Genomic DNA, 18,627 nt, shown 5'->3' on the forward strand with positions numbered 1-18,627 from the left:
GGAGCCTCTAACCGTCTCGGGCACAAGAGGGTTTTAGGATATCATGAATTATGCACAAAAATGGACCGTGAACTTTTCTGGGGAAAAGTGTCTGCGCTTTTCTGGGGAAATGTCAAGGCTTTCCCCGGATTCTCAGTGTGGTCTGCTAAGGACCCGCCTGTTAGCTCCTTGCAGGCAGAGCCCACAACCAGGCCTCCTTGCCCAGCCAGCCCAAGGCACAGCGCGCAGCAGGCCCAGAACCAACTCTGCTGGAAGAACAGTGCTCTCACCAATCCTGGCACCTGTCTGGGGACGAAGGTTTCGGCTCAACAGAAAACCTGAGCATTCTTCATAGTAAAATTAGTACTCGGAACAATGGTCACCGGCAGGGCTGTGCTGCGTCCTCAGCTCCCGAGCAGCGGCCTGAGGACGCCCCGCGCTGTTGGAGTTCCGGGGGCCGGGCGGGGACGTCGTCTCTGGCCTCGCTGAGCTCCCCTGGCGAGCACTTGCATCTCTTGCAGCAGCTGCAGGACTTCTTTATCCGGTGGCCTTGACTTGGCTGTCCACGCTGTCCCCACTCTGCGCCCAGTCCACGCACTTCCTCTGGAGCATCCGACGCCTGGAAGGCAGGCCCCTCCTCACCAACAGATAACTCCAAAGTGCTCCCCAAAGAGGATGCGTCCAGGTCACCCGGAGACGAGGACCCCTGGGCGGTAGGTGGGGCCTGTGGGGGTGAGGGGTCTCCAACACCAACACTGAGAACCGGGGCCCTGTCCCTCTCGCCAAGCCCGGTGACACGTGCGATCAGGAAGGGCCCCTCGAGAAATCCCACGGCTGGACAGGGAAGGCAGAGTGCAAACCTGCTGCCCCGACACAGGCGAAACCGACTATGAAACATCTGAAATATGCTAAGGAGAAAACTCTGTAAACTATTTTATTTCTCCCACAATCATTTTTCTCGGTCATTCATGATCCCTTTTCAACTGAGCTTCAACTTCCCCGACTGTGCAGCGGGGAGGGAGAGGACACTCTTCACAGGGCTTCAGGACCCGGAGATGCGGCAGGCAGAGAGCCGGACAGCGCACAGGCGATTCCCACTCAACTGCGCTGCCCGCAGGCTGTCAAACTCCAAGAAGCGCTAGTGGCCTTCCCTCTGTGATCCCTGCTCCCACACCGCCGATATCATACACGTGCGCCCGGCGTCTGCTCGCTGCGCTTCCGGCCCAGTTTCTTTGAACAACCACGCCAACACACACAGGCCACCGTTTGCTTGTGGTTTGCTGGATACACCGGAGTCTTGCTTGGCAAGTTCATTTTTTGGCATACCAGACCCGACCATCTCCCGCCCCACACTGCCCAGCCTCCTGCCTCCAAGGCAGAATCTAAAATCACATCACACCCTTTCCCTGCTCCCGCCCTGCTGTGGCTCCCTACATGCTCAGAATAAAACCCCACCTCCCACCACGGCCCACCAGGCCCTGCGGAGTCGGGACCCGCCGACCTCCTTGCCCTCCTCTCCTTTCATCCCCCTTTGCTTACTCCTCTCCAGCCATACGGCCTCCCACACATCAGGCTCACTCCTGCCTCGGGGCCTTTGCACTGGCTGTTCTCTCTGCTTGGAATGCTCTTCCTCTCGCTTTCTGGTCAGTCGACTGCTCCTCAGCCTTCATGTCTCAGCCTCCCAAGAAGACCCTCCGATGCCCAGCCCTCTTTACACACTCTCTCGGCCCCATGGGTTGATGTCCTTGCCACGGTGCAGGACGTGCACACAGCAGGAGCTTGTGAATGCCATCTGAGCAGCTCAAGCTTAGACTGAGAACGCACACCCACGTGACGCTGGGTGTGCACCAGACCTCCCGCAGGCACCTCGACCTCCCTGACTGCAAATGGTGGTTTGGACTAGCTGCTGCCTGCGACCCCTCTTTCCTTTTCACCCTGTCCTCCAGTTAAAAGCAGCTCCTCATTATTCACAATAGCCAACAGGTAGAGACAGCCAAGTGTCCCTCAATGGATAAAAGGATGAATAAACAGAATGCGGTCCATCCACACAATGGAATATTATTCAGCCATAAAGAGGAATGAAGTGCTGCTACATGCTACCAGACACAGATGAAGTTAATCTTGTTAATTTGCTGTTTTCTTGTTTAACCTGAGGGGTGACTCAAGGGTCACAAGGATTTATAAGCTTGTTTTGCAGAAGAAAAATAATGCCTTTAAGGAAGTTATGACCACCAGATAACCTCCCCAGCTGCCCAGAAGTCTGGTTGCCCAAGGGCTTATCTGGAGTGAAAGAAACTCAGGTTTCCCCTTGGTTTCTCTGAAACTCCTTCCCCCCAGCCCCCTAGCTCTAAAAAGACCCCCTGCTTCCTTCTTTCATTGAGGAGAATTTGAGAGAACCTATCCTCCCACCTTCTCATTTTGGCCAATTTGAATAAACCTTTCTCCATCTCCAAGCACGTGTCTCAGTGGTTGGCTTATTGTGCACCAGGCACACAAATTTGAGATTAAGAGGTTCAGTATCACAAGATTCATGAATAAACCTTGAAAACATTATGCTGAGTGAAAGAAGCCCGACACAAAAGGCCTCATGCTGTATGATTCCCTTTATCTGAAATGTCCAGAACAGGCAAATCCATAGAGACAGACAGCAGACTGCTCCTTGCCAGAGGCTGGGGGAGGCAGGAATAGGGAGTGACTGCTAACGGGCACAACATTTCCTTTGGAGTGAGGAAAATGCTCTGGAACCAGACGGACATGGTTGCACAACACTGTGAATGTCATAAATGCCACTGAATTTAAAATAATTTTAGTTATGTAAGTTTCATCTTAAAGAGAGAGAGAGAAAAGAAAAAAATAGCTCTTAATTGCATGGATGGTGGAGGGTAGGAGTCAGGGGCATAGCCTCCAGAGCTGGTGAACAGGTTTGTTCCTTCCTCCCCACACTCACTGGCTGGGTGACCTTGGGCAAGTCACTCACTGTCTCTGTGCCTGAGTTCCCTCATCTGCAAGTGGGATTAACAGTAGTACCCAGGGGCTGGCCCGGTGGCGCAAGCAGTTAAATGCATGCGCTCCGCTGCGGCAGCCCAGGGTTCACCGGTTAGGATCCCAGGCGTGCCCCGACGCACTGCTTGGCAAGCCATGCTGTGGCGGCGTCCCATATAAAGTGGAGGAAGATGGGCACGGATGTTAGCCCAGGGCCAGTCTTTCTCAGCAAAAAGAGGAGGATTGGCAGATGTTAGCTCAGGGCCAATCTCCTCACAAAAAACAACAAGAACAACAAAAAAAACCCCAATAGTACCCATGTCATAGGAAGGAAAAACGAAACAATACACATGAAAGGCATAGGGTCTAATAAGGGCTCAAAACATGTTAAACTATTTTAAAATATCAAAGTGCTTCCTTTAAAAGAAACCAAAGTGACTTCTGGCTAAAATGCAGCCACAGGAATCAGATTTACCCTCCTGTCTGGAACAATTAAAACAAAAGACAAAATATATAAAATAAGTTTTCAGACAATGAGTTGAGGAGTCAAAGCTGAGGTTCTGAAAACAGTAAGAAGGCTACAGTTTGGAGGGTGGAGACCTGGAGAGCAGATGGCGAGGGGGAGGGGAGAGGGAAAGGGAAGGGAGGGAGGGCGAGAGAGAGATTAGGTAGGTAAGTAGGTAGGTAGGTGTGTAGGTAGATAGATAGATATTGATCCAGAGATCTTCAAGGGTCTGAGGACTGACAGGCACACATGCGTGCTGAGGCCAGGGGTAGAGCCACCTGACAGGAGCAGAGGGAACGCCCCTCAGAACTCACACAGGGCTGGGAATACTTGGTGTTCTCAGCATCCAGAGTGGAAAACTTCATAAGGACATGGGGAAAAATCAGCCCAAGAATAAACACTGCACTAGTCCAGCCTAACGAAATTTAACAGCAAGCCTCAAAAGGATCAAACTGTTTCCAGTAACTTACCTGTATCCCAGAAGAAAGCTCAAGAACATTTAGAGGAAATACAAAAGTATCCAGCTTGCCACAAGGTAAAATTCAGGGGGCAACCAACTGAAACTTACCAGGCTTGCAAAAAATACCACCCACAATGAAGAGAAAAATCAATCAATAGAAGCTGGCCCAGAAACAACACAGAGGGTAGAACTAGTACATAAGGACATTCAAACAGTTACTATATCCTTTTTTTTTTTCGTGAGGAAGATCAGCCCTGAGCTAACATCCATGCTAATCCTCCTCTTTTTGCTGAGGAAGACCGGCTCTGAGCTAACATCTATTGCCAATCCTCCTCCTTTTTCCCCCTCAAAGCCCCAGTAGATAGTTGTATGTCATAGTTGCACATCCTTCTAGTTGCTGTACGACGGACATGGCCTCAGCATGGCCGGAGAAGCAGTGCATCGGTGTGCGCCCAGGATCCGAACCTGGGCCGCCAGTAGCGGAGCGCACGCACTTAACCGCTAAGCCACGGGGCCGGCCCCAGTTACTATATTCTTAAAAAGCCAGACGGATCAAGTTTGAAGCCTGCCCCCCTACCTGGAGTCTGGGTCCTAACCTCACATTTCAGGGGGAACCACTGTTAACAGCACACACATCCCTGCAGACCTATTTCCATCTCTTATACACACCTTAGAAAACACACAGTGTTTATTTTTACATCAATTTTATCCTTCTGCAACTGTGTTTTCTCCACTCAGAAGTTTGTTTCAGAGATCTAGCTACATTGTTACGTGTAGATCTTCTTCCTTCCCTTTTCCCTGATGCATAATATTCCATCTCAGAAACTGGCTGCCGCGGACTTAAACATTCCCCCATACTGGAACATTTAAGGGGTTTCCAATTTTCCTCAGTGATGAGCCACGCTGCACATTCTTGTGTGCGTTCTCACACCCAGCTGTGAGGCATAAACGGTAAGAAGTGGCGTGCTCAGTGCCAGCTCAGCACACATTCACTAGAGAATAACACCGGCACACCAAAGCCTGCTTTTCTTACCTCAGACCGAGTACATCCTAGAGGCAGGGGAACAACTTTACGGTTTATAAATGAATCTTCCCTTAATCCCCAAGAGGAGACCCACTGAGCTCTTCCCTCTCTTAAAAACAAAATTCAATGACACCAAAAGCACAAGCAATAAAAATTGAGAAATTAGACTTCATCAAAATGAAAAACTTTTCTGCATCAAAGACCACAATCAATAGAGTGCAGACAGGGCCGGCCCCATGGCTTAGTGGTTAAGTGCGTGCGCTCCGCCACTGGCGACCCAGGTTCGGATCCCGGGCGCGCACCGACGCACCGCTTCTCCAGCCATGCTGAGGCCGTGTCCCACATACAGCAACTAGAAGGATGTGCAGCTGTGACATACAACTATCTACTGGGGCTTTGGGGGAAAAATAAATAAATAAAAATTAAAAAAAAAATAGAGTGCAGACAGCCCACTGAATGGGAGAAAATGTTGCTAAATCATGAATCTGACAAGGGATTGACATCCAGAATACATAAACAACACGTACAACTCAATAACAAAACAACTAACCACCCAATTTTTAAAATGGGTAAAGGACTTGAATAGACATTTCTCCAAAGAAGATATGCAAATAGCCAATAAGCACATGAAAAGATGCTCAATATTATTAGTCATTAAGGAAATGCAAATCAATGCCACAATGTGATACCACTTCATACCCACTAGGGTAGCTATTATGAAAAAAAAAACAAAACTGTTGCTGTGACTGTGGAGAAACTGGAGCCCTCGTGCACTAGTGGTGGGAATGTAAACTGGGGCAGCCACTGTGGAAAACAGTCTGGCAGTTTCTCAGCAAGTTAAACATAGAATGACCATATGATCCAGCAACTCTACTTTTGGGTCGAAAGAATTGAAAGCAAGGACTTGAACAGATATTTGCACACCCATGTTCACAGCAGCATCATTCAAACAGTCAAAAGGTGGAAGCAACACAAGTGTCCACCGACGGATGAAGGGATAAACACAACGTGGTCCATCTACCAATGGAACATTATTCAGCCTTAAAAAGGAAGGAAATTCTGACATCTGCTACAACATGGATGAACCTTGAGGACGTTATGTTCAGTGAAATAAGCCAGTCACAAAAGGACAAATACTGTATGATTCCAATTATATGAGGTCCCTAGAGGGGTCAGACTCACAGTGACAGAAAGAATGGTCGGGGCTGGCGGAGGGGGAGGGGAGTGAGTGTTTAATGGGGACAGAGTTTCAGTTTGGGAAGATGAAAAAGTTCTGGAGATGGATGTTGGAGATGGTTGCACAACAGTGTGAATGTATTTAATGCCATTGAACTGTACACTTAAACCTGGGTAAAAGGTTAAAATTTAAATTTATGTATATTTTATCACAATTTTAATTAAAAATAGAAAAGCAGGAAGCTACGGTCTGTATTACTCGCCTGACCTTTGGAGGGCTTCCTGAGCACGGGCACTGAAGGCATCTGCTATTGTGCCAACCCCAGGAGCTCTCAGGAGCCTGTTAACAGGACACACAGCTGCCCCCGGCTTCTGCCCTGGGTCCAGAAGCTGAGCACACTGTTCCCTGCACCCGACTCCCTCCTTGGAGCTTCAGTTTGACTCTTCGCCAGCTCTACTTCTGCATTTGTTGAAAGCTGGGAACTATTCAGATTCCCATTTTAAATCCTCCAGAACTTTCTGGAATTCCTCTCCCTGCCATTTCTCCCCAACCCGATGGGAAATCTAAACTCTACAGAGTAAACACCCACTTCCATGCCCTCCACACACACACAATTTGCAGGAATTTCAAACTCACAATAGCCTGGCCAGGAGGAAGGGCCTGGATGTGTGAAGGCAGACAATCTGGGGTCCTCCTCTGCTCACTCCAATAATTAGTCCTGTCCCTTCATCAGGATTTTTTTGCGTGTGTGTGTGAGGAAGACCAGCCCTGAGCTAACATCCATGCCAATCCTCCTCTTTTTGCTGAGAAGACTGGCCCTGAGCCAACATCCATGCCCATCGTCCTCCACTTTATGTGGGAAACCACCACAGCATGGCCTGACAAGCAGTGGGTCGGTGCACGCCCGGGATCCAAACCTGGGCCGCCACAGCGGAGCGTGCGCACTTAACCGCTATGCCATGTGGCCAGCCCCGCCTTCATCAGGATCTTGAACATGTGGGAAAATAGGGGAGCACAAACTTTTCTTTTTTTTTCTTTTGCTGAGGAAGATTCGCCTGAGCTAACACCCGCTGCCAATCTTCCTCATTCTGTATGTGAACCGCCACCACAGCATGGCCACTGACGGACAAGTGGTGTAGGTCTCATGCCCGGGAACCAAACCTGGGCTGCCAAAGCGGAGCATGCTGAACCTAACCACCAGGCCACTGGTGCTGGCCCCAAATTTTTCATTTTTAAGAAACATGAGTTTTCCAGAATGTCATGAGCTTGGAGGTGGAGAACAGCTTTCCCCAAGCCCCAGGCTGGATGTCCTGGGGTGTCCATCTCCGTCTCCCCATTGGAGCTAACATTTACATAATATTTCCCTCAAACTCATTCACCTAATTGCTTCCCTTAAATAAATTAAGCCTCACCCTTAGTGACAATATCCGTGAAGTTATATAGTTCATACTTATGTTTTGTCTAAAACCCATTATATTAAATACATAACCACCATAATTTTACAGTTTGTCCTATATAGTGTATATGTACATATATATTCTTTCCATATATGAAATATTTCAAAAATAATGTATAGCACTTCTCTCTTTCTCCAAAAATGTTTTTAAGTTATTCCTTTTCAAACTATCTCAAGTAACTTTTTCAAACACTGTGTTTGGACTCTTTGCCCTCAGACTAAAGACAAAAAGAGCTACGGCTCGTCCTCAACTTATGATGGAGTTCCGGGATAAAACCATTGTAAGTTGAAAATATCGTAAATCGAAAATGCATTTAATACACCTAACATACGGAACATCACAGCTTAGCCCAGCCGACCTTAAATGTGCTCCTAGGTATATGTATATCTAAGAGAAATGAACACCTACATCCACACAAAAACTTGTATGTGAATGTCCATAGCAACATTATTCATAATAACCAAAGGTGGAAACAACCCAAATGCCCATCAACTAATGAATGGATAATCAAAATGTGGTCCACCCATACAATGGAATATTATTCAGCCATCAAAAGTAATGTAACACTGACACACGATACCACATGGAGGGACCTAAAAACCATGATGCTCAGTGGAAGAACCCAGACACAAAAGGCCACACATGTAGGATTCCATTTCTATAAAATGTCCAGAATAGATAAATCCCTAGAGACTGAAGGTAAATTAATGGTTATCAGGGGCTGATAACCCTGATTACTGGTTATCAGGAAAAAGGAGAAATGAGGAGTGACAGTTAATGGGTATGGGGTTTCTTTTTGGGGTGATGAAAATTTTCTGGAATTAGATAGAGGCAATGGTTGTACAACTCTGTGGATATACTAAAAACCACTAAATTATAGTGGTTTTGAAAAGAGTGAATATTATGGTATGTGATTATATCAATAAAATTATATCTCAATTAAAAACAAGGAATACAAAGCATCTGACATCCAACACTCAGGCAGACATCAGAAAAAAAAGATGCTAAGTGTGGTGATGGATCCTGGATGAGATCCTGGAACAGAAAAAGGACATTAATGGGAAAACTCGTGAAACCTGAATAAAGTCTGGAATTCAGTTAAGAGTAATGGACCAACGTGGGTTTCTTCATTTTGAGACATGTAGTTATGTAAGATGTTAACATCAGGGGAAACTGAGTGACGGGCATATGGGAACTCTTTGTATTACCTTTGCAATTTTTCTGTAAATCTAAAATTACTCTGAAATGAAAAGGTTACTTATAAAAAATGAACCTAGAACCATAAAGGATGTGCTCAAAGAATGATGGGGACATGGCAGAAGGACACAGGGGCCAGGCTGATGGGGTTGGCACTGGCCAAATTTGGGACAATTTGAACATCAAAATAAAGAAAGAGAGTAAGATTATCGCCTAGTGAGAATAGTTAGTATCCATGAGTCCACAGGGATACAAATAGACTCCATAGAGAATGTCGTAAAGTGTCAAAGGAAAGAAAGAATTAGAAAACCACCATTTGACAACCATCTGACTAAAATAATAACTGATTGAGGCGAGACTCACCAGGAGACGCTACCAGGAATGGGTGGGAGTCTGAGAAGTGTTTCTATGGTCACAAAGTATCTCTCTACAGGATACTTCTTTTTTTTTTTTTAAAGATTTTATTTATTCAGTTTTTTCCCCCCAAAGCCCCAGTAGATAGTTGTATGTCATAGGTTCACATCCTTCTAGTTGCTGTACGTGGGACCCGGCCTCACGTTGGACGGAGAAGTGGTGCCTCGGGGCGCTCCCGGGATCCGAACCCGGGCCGCCAGCATCAGAGCGCGCGCACTTAACCGCTAAGCCACGGAGCCGGCCCAGGATACTTCTTAATTACAAGGGGCAAGACAGTAACTTTGCAGGGGAGACATTCACCAGACCTCACTCTTAGCAAGTGACCAAAGTCAACATACCAGCAGGAGACTCACCAACATCTGGTGCCTCCTGACAGGACGCACTGAGAACAACATCGCTTCTGTGGGATTCCCGCCCAAACACATTGCCTTGGTCTAATCATGAGGGAACAGGAGAAACCAAACTGAGGGACATTCTACAAAGGACTGAGCGGCTCTCAGCAAATGTGTCATGCTGAGAGACACAAAGTAAGACTGAGGAACTTTCCAGGTTACAGAGGATTAAAGAGACGGGACAACTGAACTGAATGCATGATCCGGAATTTTCTTTTGCCATGAAGGATGGTAATAGGATGATTGACAAAATCTGAATAAGGGCTATAGATTACAAAATTTTATTAATGTTAAATAAGCCTGATTTTTAAGTGCTGAGGCTGTGTTTTAGGAAACACACAGTTACTTATTCAGGGGTGCAAGGGTATCATGTCTGCAACCGACTCTTAAATGACTCAGAGTATGATAGTTCCTCAAAATATTAAACAGAATTATCATATGATCCAGCAATTCCACTTCTGGGTGTACAGTCACAAGAATTGAAATCAAGGTCTTGAAGAGATATTTGCACACCCATGTTCATAGCAGCGTTATCCACAATAGCTGAAACGTAGAAGCAACCCAAGTGTCCATCAGCCGATGAATGGATAAGTAAAACGTGGTATATACATGCAACAGAATATTAAGAGGAAGGAAATTCTGACACATGCTACAACATGTATGAACCATGAGGACATGCTGAATGAAACAAGCCAGAAACAAAAGAACAAATACTGTATGATTCCATTTCTATGAGGTCCCTAGAGGAGTCAGATTCACAGAGACAGAAAGTAGGATGGTGGGTGCCAGGGGCTGGAGGAGGGGGAGGGGAGTTAGTGAATAAAGGGGACAGAGGGCCGGCCCCGTGGCTTGTGGTTAAGTGCACGCGCTCTGCTACTGGCAGCCCAGGTTCGGATCCCGGGCGCGCACCGACGCACCGCTTCTCCGGCCATGCTGAGGCCGCGTCCCACATACAGCAACTAGAAGGATGTGCAGCTATGACACACAACTATCTACTGGGCCTTTGGGGAAAAAAAAAGGAGGAGGATTGGCAATAGATGTTAGCTCAGAGCCGGTCTTCCTCAGCAAAAAGAGGAGGATTGGCATGGACGTTAGCTCAGGGCTGATCTTCCTCACAGAAAGAAAAAGTGGGGGGACAGAGGTTCAGTTTGGGAAGATGAGAAAGTTCTGGAAATGGATAGTGGGGATGGTTCCACAACAATGTGAATGTACTTAATGCCATCGAACTGTACACTAAAAAATGGCTATAATGGAAAGTTTTATGTGATGTATATTTTACTACAATAAAAACATGACTTAGAAGTCAAGAAAAAAAATTATTAAATTATATTTATCTACCTACCTACCTATTTATCTACAGAGAAAGAGCAATTGTTATATAATATTAACATTTGAGGAATATGGATGAGAAAGGACTTGTTAGGACTATTCTCATAACTTGTCAAATTTTTAAAAAACTTGAATGGGGATAAAGATGGCTGCTTCCTCTCCCCCAGGGCCGGGAGGAGAGGTCTCCAGCAAAGGCCTCATCTCGGCATGAGGTGAATAATGGCATCCATCTTTACAGCCTACCAACCACCACCCCACTTTTTCTCACCCTCCTGTCCCCGGTTGCTTGAAATTTTCCTGCCCCTGGCATCTTTTTACCATGAACCCAGCAGCCCTTTCTGGCAACAGAAAATATGTTGAAAGGTCAGGAATTAAAAGCATCTGCCTCTCAGGCTGAGTGAGGACAAGCCCAGGCAAGTCAATTTGGTGGCATCACCTCCCTGGGCAGGGGCACCGAGGATGCTGCTAACCTGATTAGTAACCAACCCAAGGGACCCTCTATGGGGCACAGTAAACCTCCAGTGGCCACTATGACACAGGATGTGCCCAGCCTGGATGCCCGGTGCAGGCGGCAGACCCTCCCCGTGGGTCCTCTCCATTAGTGGGATGGCCACTCGCCCATGTTGACGCTTAGTGGTAGGAAATGAGTTGGCGTCACCAGGGAGCCACAACGTGAGTCCCTTTCTTGACCCAACCTTTGCTCCTCTTGACCCAACTGGGGGAAAAATATAGACTAAGAAAACCAGCATCAGGGCCAGCCCCACGGCATAGCAGTTAAGTGCGCATGCTCCGCTGCTGGTGACCCGGGTTTGGATCCCGGGCGTGCACCGACGCACCACTTATCAGGCCATGCTGTGGTGGCGTCCCACATAAAGTGGAGGAAGATGGGCACGGATATTAGCTCAGAGCCAGTCTTCCTCAGCAAAAAGAGGAGGCTTGGCATTGGATGTTAGCTCAGGGCTGATCTTCCTCAAAAAAAAAAGAAAAGAAAACCAGCATCAAAGACACACACACACCCCATGGCCAGCATCCCCACAGCAAGGCGTCCAAGTATTTGCCAAAGACCCCGACAGGAGTGTCTCTGCTGCTTTATTCTCAGAGAGAAAACCCCAAAGCCCCCTGAATGCCAGTGTCAATGAGAGGAGGGTGTGAGTCAGGAAAAGAGCCAGTTGCCCCCAAACCAACACAAAAGAGCAAAAGCCACCAGCACGCGGAGGACACAGAGGCTGTGCCGTCCACTCATTCGCAGCTCGAGCCCAGGCAAAACTCACCTATGGTGCCTGAGCTCAGGACAGCAGCAGCTCCGGGCAGGACAGGGAGTGCTGGGGAAGGAGGCATGAGGGAACATCCTGGGTTGATGGAAACCTTATCTTGACCCAAGTATTGGTGACACGGGCATAAATACTTTTCACCGAAGTGATGGGGGCACTGAAAAAGTGTACCTGTCACTTTTTGCAAACTATTCCCCAACTCTGCAAAAGCGTAACAGAGGGAGGAGCGGCTATCAAGTTCATTTGGATTTACGAGAAGGGGGGGGCCTGTAATCTAGCTCAATTCCTTGCCTCTGAACACTTGCTGTTCCAACAGGGCCAGCCTGTTTCCCTGGGGGGTGACAGTGCACCCCAAGTCCCATGACACTTTGCAGCGAGCGCAGCCACCAAGCACACACCGTGAAAGGAATGGGGCTCAGGCGCCTCAGACGGCGCATTGTCTACACCCCGTCTACCTGACAAGACCCCGCCGCGAGGCCGCATCTGACTGATTCCCTTGACCCCACAACAAAGACCCCTTTTGTTCTCCGGTTAATATCCTTAGCAGGTCTGTCTAGACTCACTGTGGCAGTAATTGTCCCTTGGTGTCACCAGGACATGTGACTCGGCTCCTCCTCACCCTGATAGGGCAGGGAATGCTCCGGATGGCCCCGAGCCAAGGGGGTCCCGCCCCTCGACATCCACCTGGGTCTTCTAGGAAGAGACCTGCAGCACCGCACACCCACCACCCAAGACCTGAGGGAGACGAGACATCATGAGACACGCAGAAAACAGTTCCTCCTGTGAGAGGTGCCGAGGAGCAGCGCTGTCCTGGGGAAATAGGAAGGGGTGGGGGTCGCCCCTCCATCCCAGAACTCCCACCTTCCAATTGTGGCTGGTGGGAACCAGTTCACTCTTCGCTGGGGCACAGGTTCACTCAGGGCATGATGGGTCAGATAAAAGAGAAGAGAGACACCTAGAGATGCCGAGAGAAAGATGGCAAAAGAAGGGAAGAGATAGAAGGAGAGAGATGGGGAGAGCCCAAGAGACTTTCAGAGAGGCCAAGAGAAACAGCGAGAGAGACAGAGACAGAAGGGAGAGAGACAGAGGAAACGGAGAGATGGAGAGAGAGATGGAAAGAGGAGGAGAGAGAGAGACAGATTGCGAGAGACCCAGAGAAGCCAAGAGAAACTGAAAGAGAGAAACAGGCAGAAGAGAGACAAAGAGAGAGATGAAGACAGAAGGTAGCTGTCCTGGAGAGGAGGAGGGCTTCCTTCCACAGATGACAACTTCTGAAAAGTCAGTTGGGACAGGAAGTAACCACTACTCACTCTGCGGAACAAAACACTCATCTTCAGCCTGAGGTGACACACATCAACTCCTCCTGCCACCCGTCCCGGAGCACACCAGGAACGCTCCGAGGCTATTTTCTTGAGGGATGGATTCGATCCATCCAATGGCTACACCCTTTTCACGGGCAAATTGGTTTCATCCAGGGCAGCTAAAGAGCACCGAGCAACCGCGGCGGCCCCTGCAGACGGCACCCGCCGGAGCGCCACTCCTCGGATGCCAAGTTCTAGAACAGGTGAAACACCTATGGCAGCGATCGAGTTGGCAGAAAGGTTTACACCTGGGGGTGGGAGGCTGGGAAGGAGCACAAGGGGCTTCTGCACCCAGGAACAACGGGGAAGGGCTAGGAATGTTCTAGATCGCGATCTGGACGCGGGTGATGTGAAGGTGCACATGCGCAAAATTCCTGAGTTCCGCGCAGGATGTACGTGCACCTCCCGTTTTCTTAAAAACGGAAACAATCAGATCTGGGGAGGTTGGCGTCCTTAGCTGCAGAATGGTGGAGGATCCTCTCTTCTTGTTTCGTAACTTGAGGAAGAAGTTGAAGGTCTTCAGAGGTCTGGAGAGATGGGCGACTAAAATCTAAGAGACATCTCCCCTCCGGCAGCATGATGAAAAGCTACTCTCCTCCGCTGACGCGTCCCAAAGCTCGCAGGGATTTCCAAAGATTGTTTAATTGATTTTTCTCCTATTTAGATGCAGATCATAGTGTCTGGGGCCCAGGAATTCAGACACACGGCTTTGTGTCCACTCAGCCCCGTGAAGGCTGCTGTCTGAAGCTCCCACAAAGCCAGACACACACGTCCTCAGAAACGCGCTGCTTCCTTTTTGTCTGGGGCTCTGGGGCGCGGGCACTGCAGCAGCGCCTCGCACACGCGCCCATCTGCAGGGTCCCGGACCCGGCCCTCTGGCCCGCTTGCAAAGTGGGGTGAAATTTAAAAAAAAAAAAAAAAAGGAAAGCGGCGAAGACTTTGAGGTCTGGAGTAGGGGTGATAACAAGGAGGGGGCAAATATGGGTGACATGTTGAGGTGTCAACTGGATTTTTCTCCAAATTCAGGGCTCTGCAGTGGAAAGCAGGGGATGCTTTAAATCAAGCGGCTAATAGGCTCAGATTAACGTGAGTTCGGCTCCGGTCTCTGCAGATCTGATTTACACAGGAGAAAACGTTTCTCTCCGCCCATTGTTCCCAGTCTGTCCCTCCAAATGCCCCATCTGACAAAGAAACTGGAAGGCTTTGCAGGTGGACATCCTGCTCAGGACAGCAGTAAAGATCCTCTCCCCCTCCCCCAATATGCAGCCTTCTTCTCCCCCAGCCGCCAAAAGGCAGCAATGAGGGTCACTAAACCCCCTCTACAAGGTTAATACATCCCCCAGTATCCCTGCCTGGTCCCCCCAAACCTTGCTGGGGCATGGGACACTTCTGAGGCAATGCCACTTCTGTTTCCTGGCTGTGTGACCTCAGATCACTCTCTCCGTGCCTCAGTTTCCACATCCATAAAGTGGGCACAAGAATAACTGCTCCTAATCCTGCGAGGGTGGTTAGGCAAATTCAGAGCAGAGCTGGCACTCAACAAACATTGGCTATGGTGGCTACACTCTGGGGAGATGCCGACATCAGACTTCAGTGCTTCACAGGAAGCTTCACAGGAGATGTCCTTGGAGATTCCTTCTTCTCTTTGGTGCCAAATATTTCCAGGGGAGCCCAGGCCGGAGCCGGATCCCTGCCCTCCTGATTCGAGTTACCTGGACTGCAATCCAGCTGGCGTTCACCGTGTGTTCCCCAAAAGGGCCAAACCCTGAGGAAACAGCAAGGGCAGCGTGTCACTCAGAGTGGCCCTTCCCAGCCTGCCCAGGGCCAGGCCGCGACCTCCACCCGAGGACGGAGCAGGGAGCTGAGGGAGCAGCTGCCACCCAGGACAACGTCAGTGCCTGGTCCCGAGTGCTGGGGCACACCCAGTGGCCCTTCAGAGCCCCCCAGCACACTTGTCTGCTCCTAACTGAAGCTGTGGGTCTGTGCTTGTCCTCACCTTCACCTGACCTTCCTGCCGGGCAAGGGGCCAGTGGCCTCCTTTTACCCCAGAAAAGGCTGGCCTGTTCCCTTCTCGATTCTTCCACTATCCTTGACCCAGCCTACAATTATTTTATCACTGTCTGTGTCGGGCCTCTCCCAACTCTGGAAATGCGGGGCCGTAGGCATTCCGTGAATCACCACTGAATGAGGAATGACCTCGAGGGATGCATGTGGGTATCTCCGAGGCCAGGCTGTCCGGACACAATCCCACCACCCTCCTCTCCACTTGCTCAAACTCCAGGCCCCCTTACAAACAGAGACAGTTACCGGAGGATGTGCTAAGTGGTCTGCGTGCACGGTGGCATTCAGCCTCACTGCATTCCCTTTCAGGCAAGGGTGTTTCCTGGGTCCATTTCACAGGAGCAGGAACTGAGGCACAGAGAGGTGAAAGCCAGCTGCCCAAGGTCACACAGCAAGAAGATGGAACAGCAGGGATTCGAACTCAGACCTGTGAGAGTCCACAGCTTCCCTCTTCTAATCATCCTATCACCCTACCTAAAATATAAACATCTCCAAGACAGGCTGCCATGGAAGCGTGGGCCACTCCTGCTGGGCTGAGGGTCCCAAGTGGTGTCAAGGCCCTGGGAGGGATGCTGTGCCCTGGAACAGCAAGAGGCCCCCCAGTAGGGTCAGGACCTCTCCGCTTCCTCCTTCCTCCTGCATAGACTAAGTATGAGTCCCAGCTCAGCCACTTACAAACAGGGGGACCTCTATGAGCCTCAGTTTCCCCTTTTGCAAAATGGAAACAGTGAAGATGTAACGAGCTCATGCAAGGAAGATGCCCAGTCGGGTGGCTGTCCACATCCTCAGCACCAGAGTAATAAATAACCAGATACACAGGGGGGCTGCAGGGGGCAGGGATTCCCGCCCAATTACACACACCTGTTAGGCAGGTGAGTAGCTTCTTCCATCTTCCTGGGAATTCCAGGACCAGCCCCACCCTCCCGGGCCCACAAAACACCTGTGTGAACCTTAGCTGGAGTTCCCACTCTGACCCCTGCAGACAGAGAGTCAAAATGACCCCCCCCAAGCAGAGGCCGGCGGAAGTTGACACCCACGTGGCCCTGAGGCGGAGCCTCCGCAAGGAGGAACAGTTCGTTTCAGTTAGTTTCGGGGAGTTGGTGACAGCGGGGCGGGTCACCAGCCCGGGCAGATAAGATCTTGACCGAGACAGTCCCTGGGAGAAGCGGGGGCGCGGCCGCACACCTCAGGTCCCCCGACCTCCGCCTGTCCCTGCCTGCGGGGAGCAGCCCCATTAGCCAGGGCTCGCGGAGCAGTGGCTGGCATGATCTTCATTTGTCAGCGAGGCGCTTCCTGCCCGCAAATCGGCCTTTGTCCCCTGGGGCCGAGGGTGGGGACAGGCCCGACCTCGGGGGGGCAGGGAGGAGGAGTCCAGTCCAGCCCGCCGGTCGGGCAGCCAGAACAGACAGGTGCCCGGAGGGTCAATGTCCCCACCCGGGGAAGGAAGGACGCCAGAGGGGCCTGCTCCGCGCGGGCCACTTGCCCGGACCCCACGCCCCTGCCTGCCCCGACCCCTGACACTGGGGCCACAGGGGCGCCCCGTTCTCCACTCTCTCGGCGGCGCGGCCCGAGCTGGGCTCCCGCGGGCGGTGACACCGTCCAAACCTGGGACGACTTCTAGCGCTCGCCCCTCCCGGCCCGCCGCCTCCGGCCGCCCGCCCCGCCCCTGCCCGCGGCCGCCATCAGCGCGCCGCCCGCGTACCCGTCACCACCACCGCCTTCCTGGGCCGCTCCATGGCGCGCCCCGGCTGCGCCTCGGATCCGCGCTGCCGGCGCTGGAGCGTCCGCCGCCGCCTTCTGGCCGCCGGCCCCGCCCCGGCCCCGCCCCGGCCCGGCCCGGCCGCTCGGCGTGCGCGCCCCCGGGCCCGGGACGCTGGGTGCGCGCCCCGAATGCGATGCTCGACCCAGGAGCGCCCGGCTCCCCGCCCTCCAGCCTCAGTTTCCCCACCTGTAAGATGGGGACAACTCGTCCTCTAGGGTGTGGCCGCTTGAACTCACTGAGTCGGGCGCTGGGGACGAGCCATTTATTCTGCAAGTGTTCACTGCGCGCCTGCTGTATGAGCACTGCTGTGAATTATCTGGGGGGGGCACCTCCCTGTGAGCAAGGCTCCATTACTCACCCCGTGTTACAGATGAGGAAACTGAGGCTGAGGAGGGCGAGGTTCGGAAGGCCACTCAGCTGGAGCCTCCTGGGGTCACAGAAGCAGCATTCAGGCCAGGAGGTTGAGGGGGAACCAAATAGGTGAAAAGCTGGCACCCACAGTTGGGAGGTGTCGAAGGTTTTCTGCGGGCTCCTATGTTGCTAAGGAGGCCGATGTGGCCCCAGAGACCTCAGCCTCCCGTCTCTCCATTTCCCCAACACTCACCCTGCTCCAACCCTGGCTGTCTTCCAAGGGCCTCACACAGTCCCACCTCAGGGCCTTTGCACTTGCTGTTCTCCCTGCCTGGAACATGCAAACCTAGCTGCTGCTCCTCTTGCAGGGCTCAGCTGGAAGCTCACCTCCTTCTAGGGGCCCTCCCTGACTGTCACCAGCTCTTGGGCCCCTCCTTGGCCCCCACCCCGGGCTGAAATCCACACTGTTCCCTGCCCCTACTCCCAGCAGATCCGTCTCATTTCCTTGTTTCATCCTCTAATAGCAGCAATCATGTTCAGAAATCGTTACTGTAGAAGCGCTGCTGTTCTGGTTTGTTTCCCATTTCCTCTGACAGGGGTTAGGACTCCCAGGGCAGAGAGTGTGCTCCATTACAGTCATTTCCCTACACCCACTACGTGCCTGGCACACAATTGGTCCCCCACCAAAGTTAATCAGAGGCCGAAATTCCTCCAAAAACAGCCAGAAAAGTAGAGTTGAGTTTCTGGCCATATCCTCAGAAACAGGGCTGGACGTTGGACTTGGGTCACTGACAACACGTTCCAGGCAGCCGTGGCCCCCAACTAGCCAGGGTGCTGAGGAAGAGTCATCTGCCTTGGGCGCAGGCCTCAGAACACCCAGGGCAGAGTTCTCGGGACTGGCCTGA

General features: G+C 51.0%; 1 protein-coding gene across 6 annotated transcripts in view; it reads right to left on the reverse strand.

Moving 5' to 3' along the window:
• The window catches only part of PGPEP1 (pyroglutamyl-peptidase I), a 30,239-nt gene extending 12,840 nt beyond the window's left edge, over positions 1-17,399 (reverse strand). For 2 of the 6 annotated variants that reach the window (XM_087443502.1, XM_087443504.1), the window contains exons 1-2: positions 17,312-17,391; positions 15,261-15,313 (exon numbers count right to left, since the gene is read on the reverse strand). In XM_087443502.1, the coding sequence (XP_087299628.1) occupies positions 15,261-15,313; positions 17,312-17,345 (87 nt within the window). In that variant the 5' untranslated portion in view covers positions 17,346-17,391. Of the gene's footprint in view, positions 1-12,187; positions 12,239-12,750; positions 12,923-13,497; positions 15,314-17,311 lie in introns of all 6 variants that reach the window. The other 4 variants (XM_087443507.1, XM_087443506.1, XM_087443503.1 and 1 more) reach the window with 4 other exon arrangements.
• Positions 17,400-18,627: the final 1,228 nt, after the last annotated feature.

The sequence above is a fragment of the Ceratotherium simum genome, chromosome 18 (assembly GCF_057802395.1).
Source record: "Ceratotherium simum simum isolate JZ-2026a chromosome 18, ASM5780239v1, whole genome shotgun sequence".
NCBI classification, from domain to species: domain Eukaryota; kingdom Metazoa; phylum Chordata; class Mammalia; order Perissodactyla; family Rhinocerotidae; genus Ceratotherium; species Ceratotherium simum.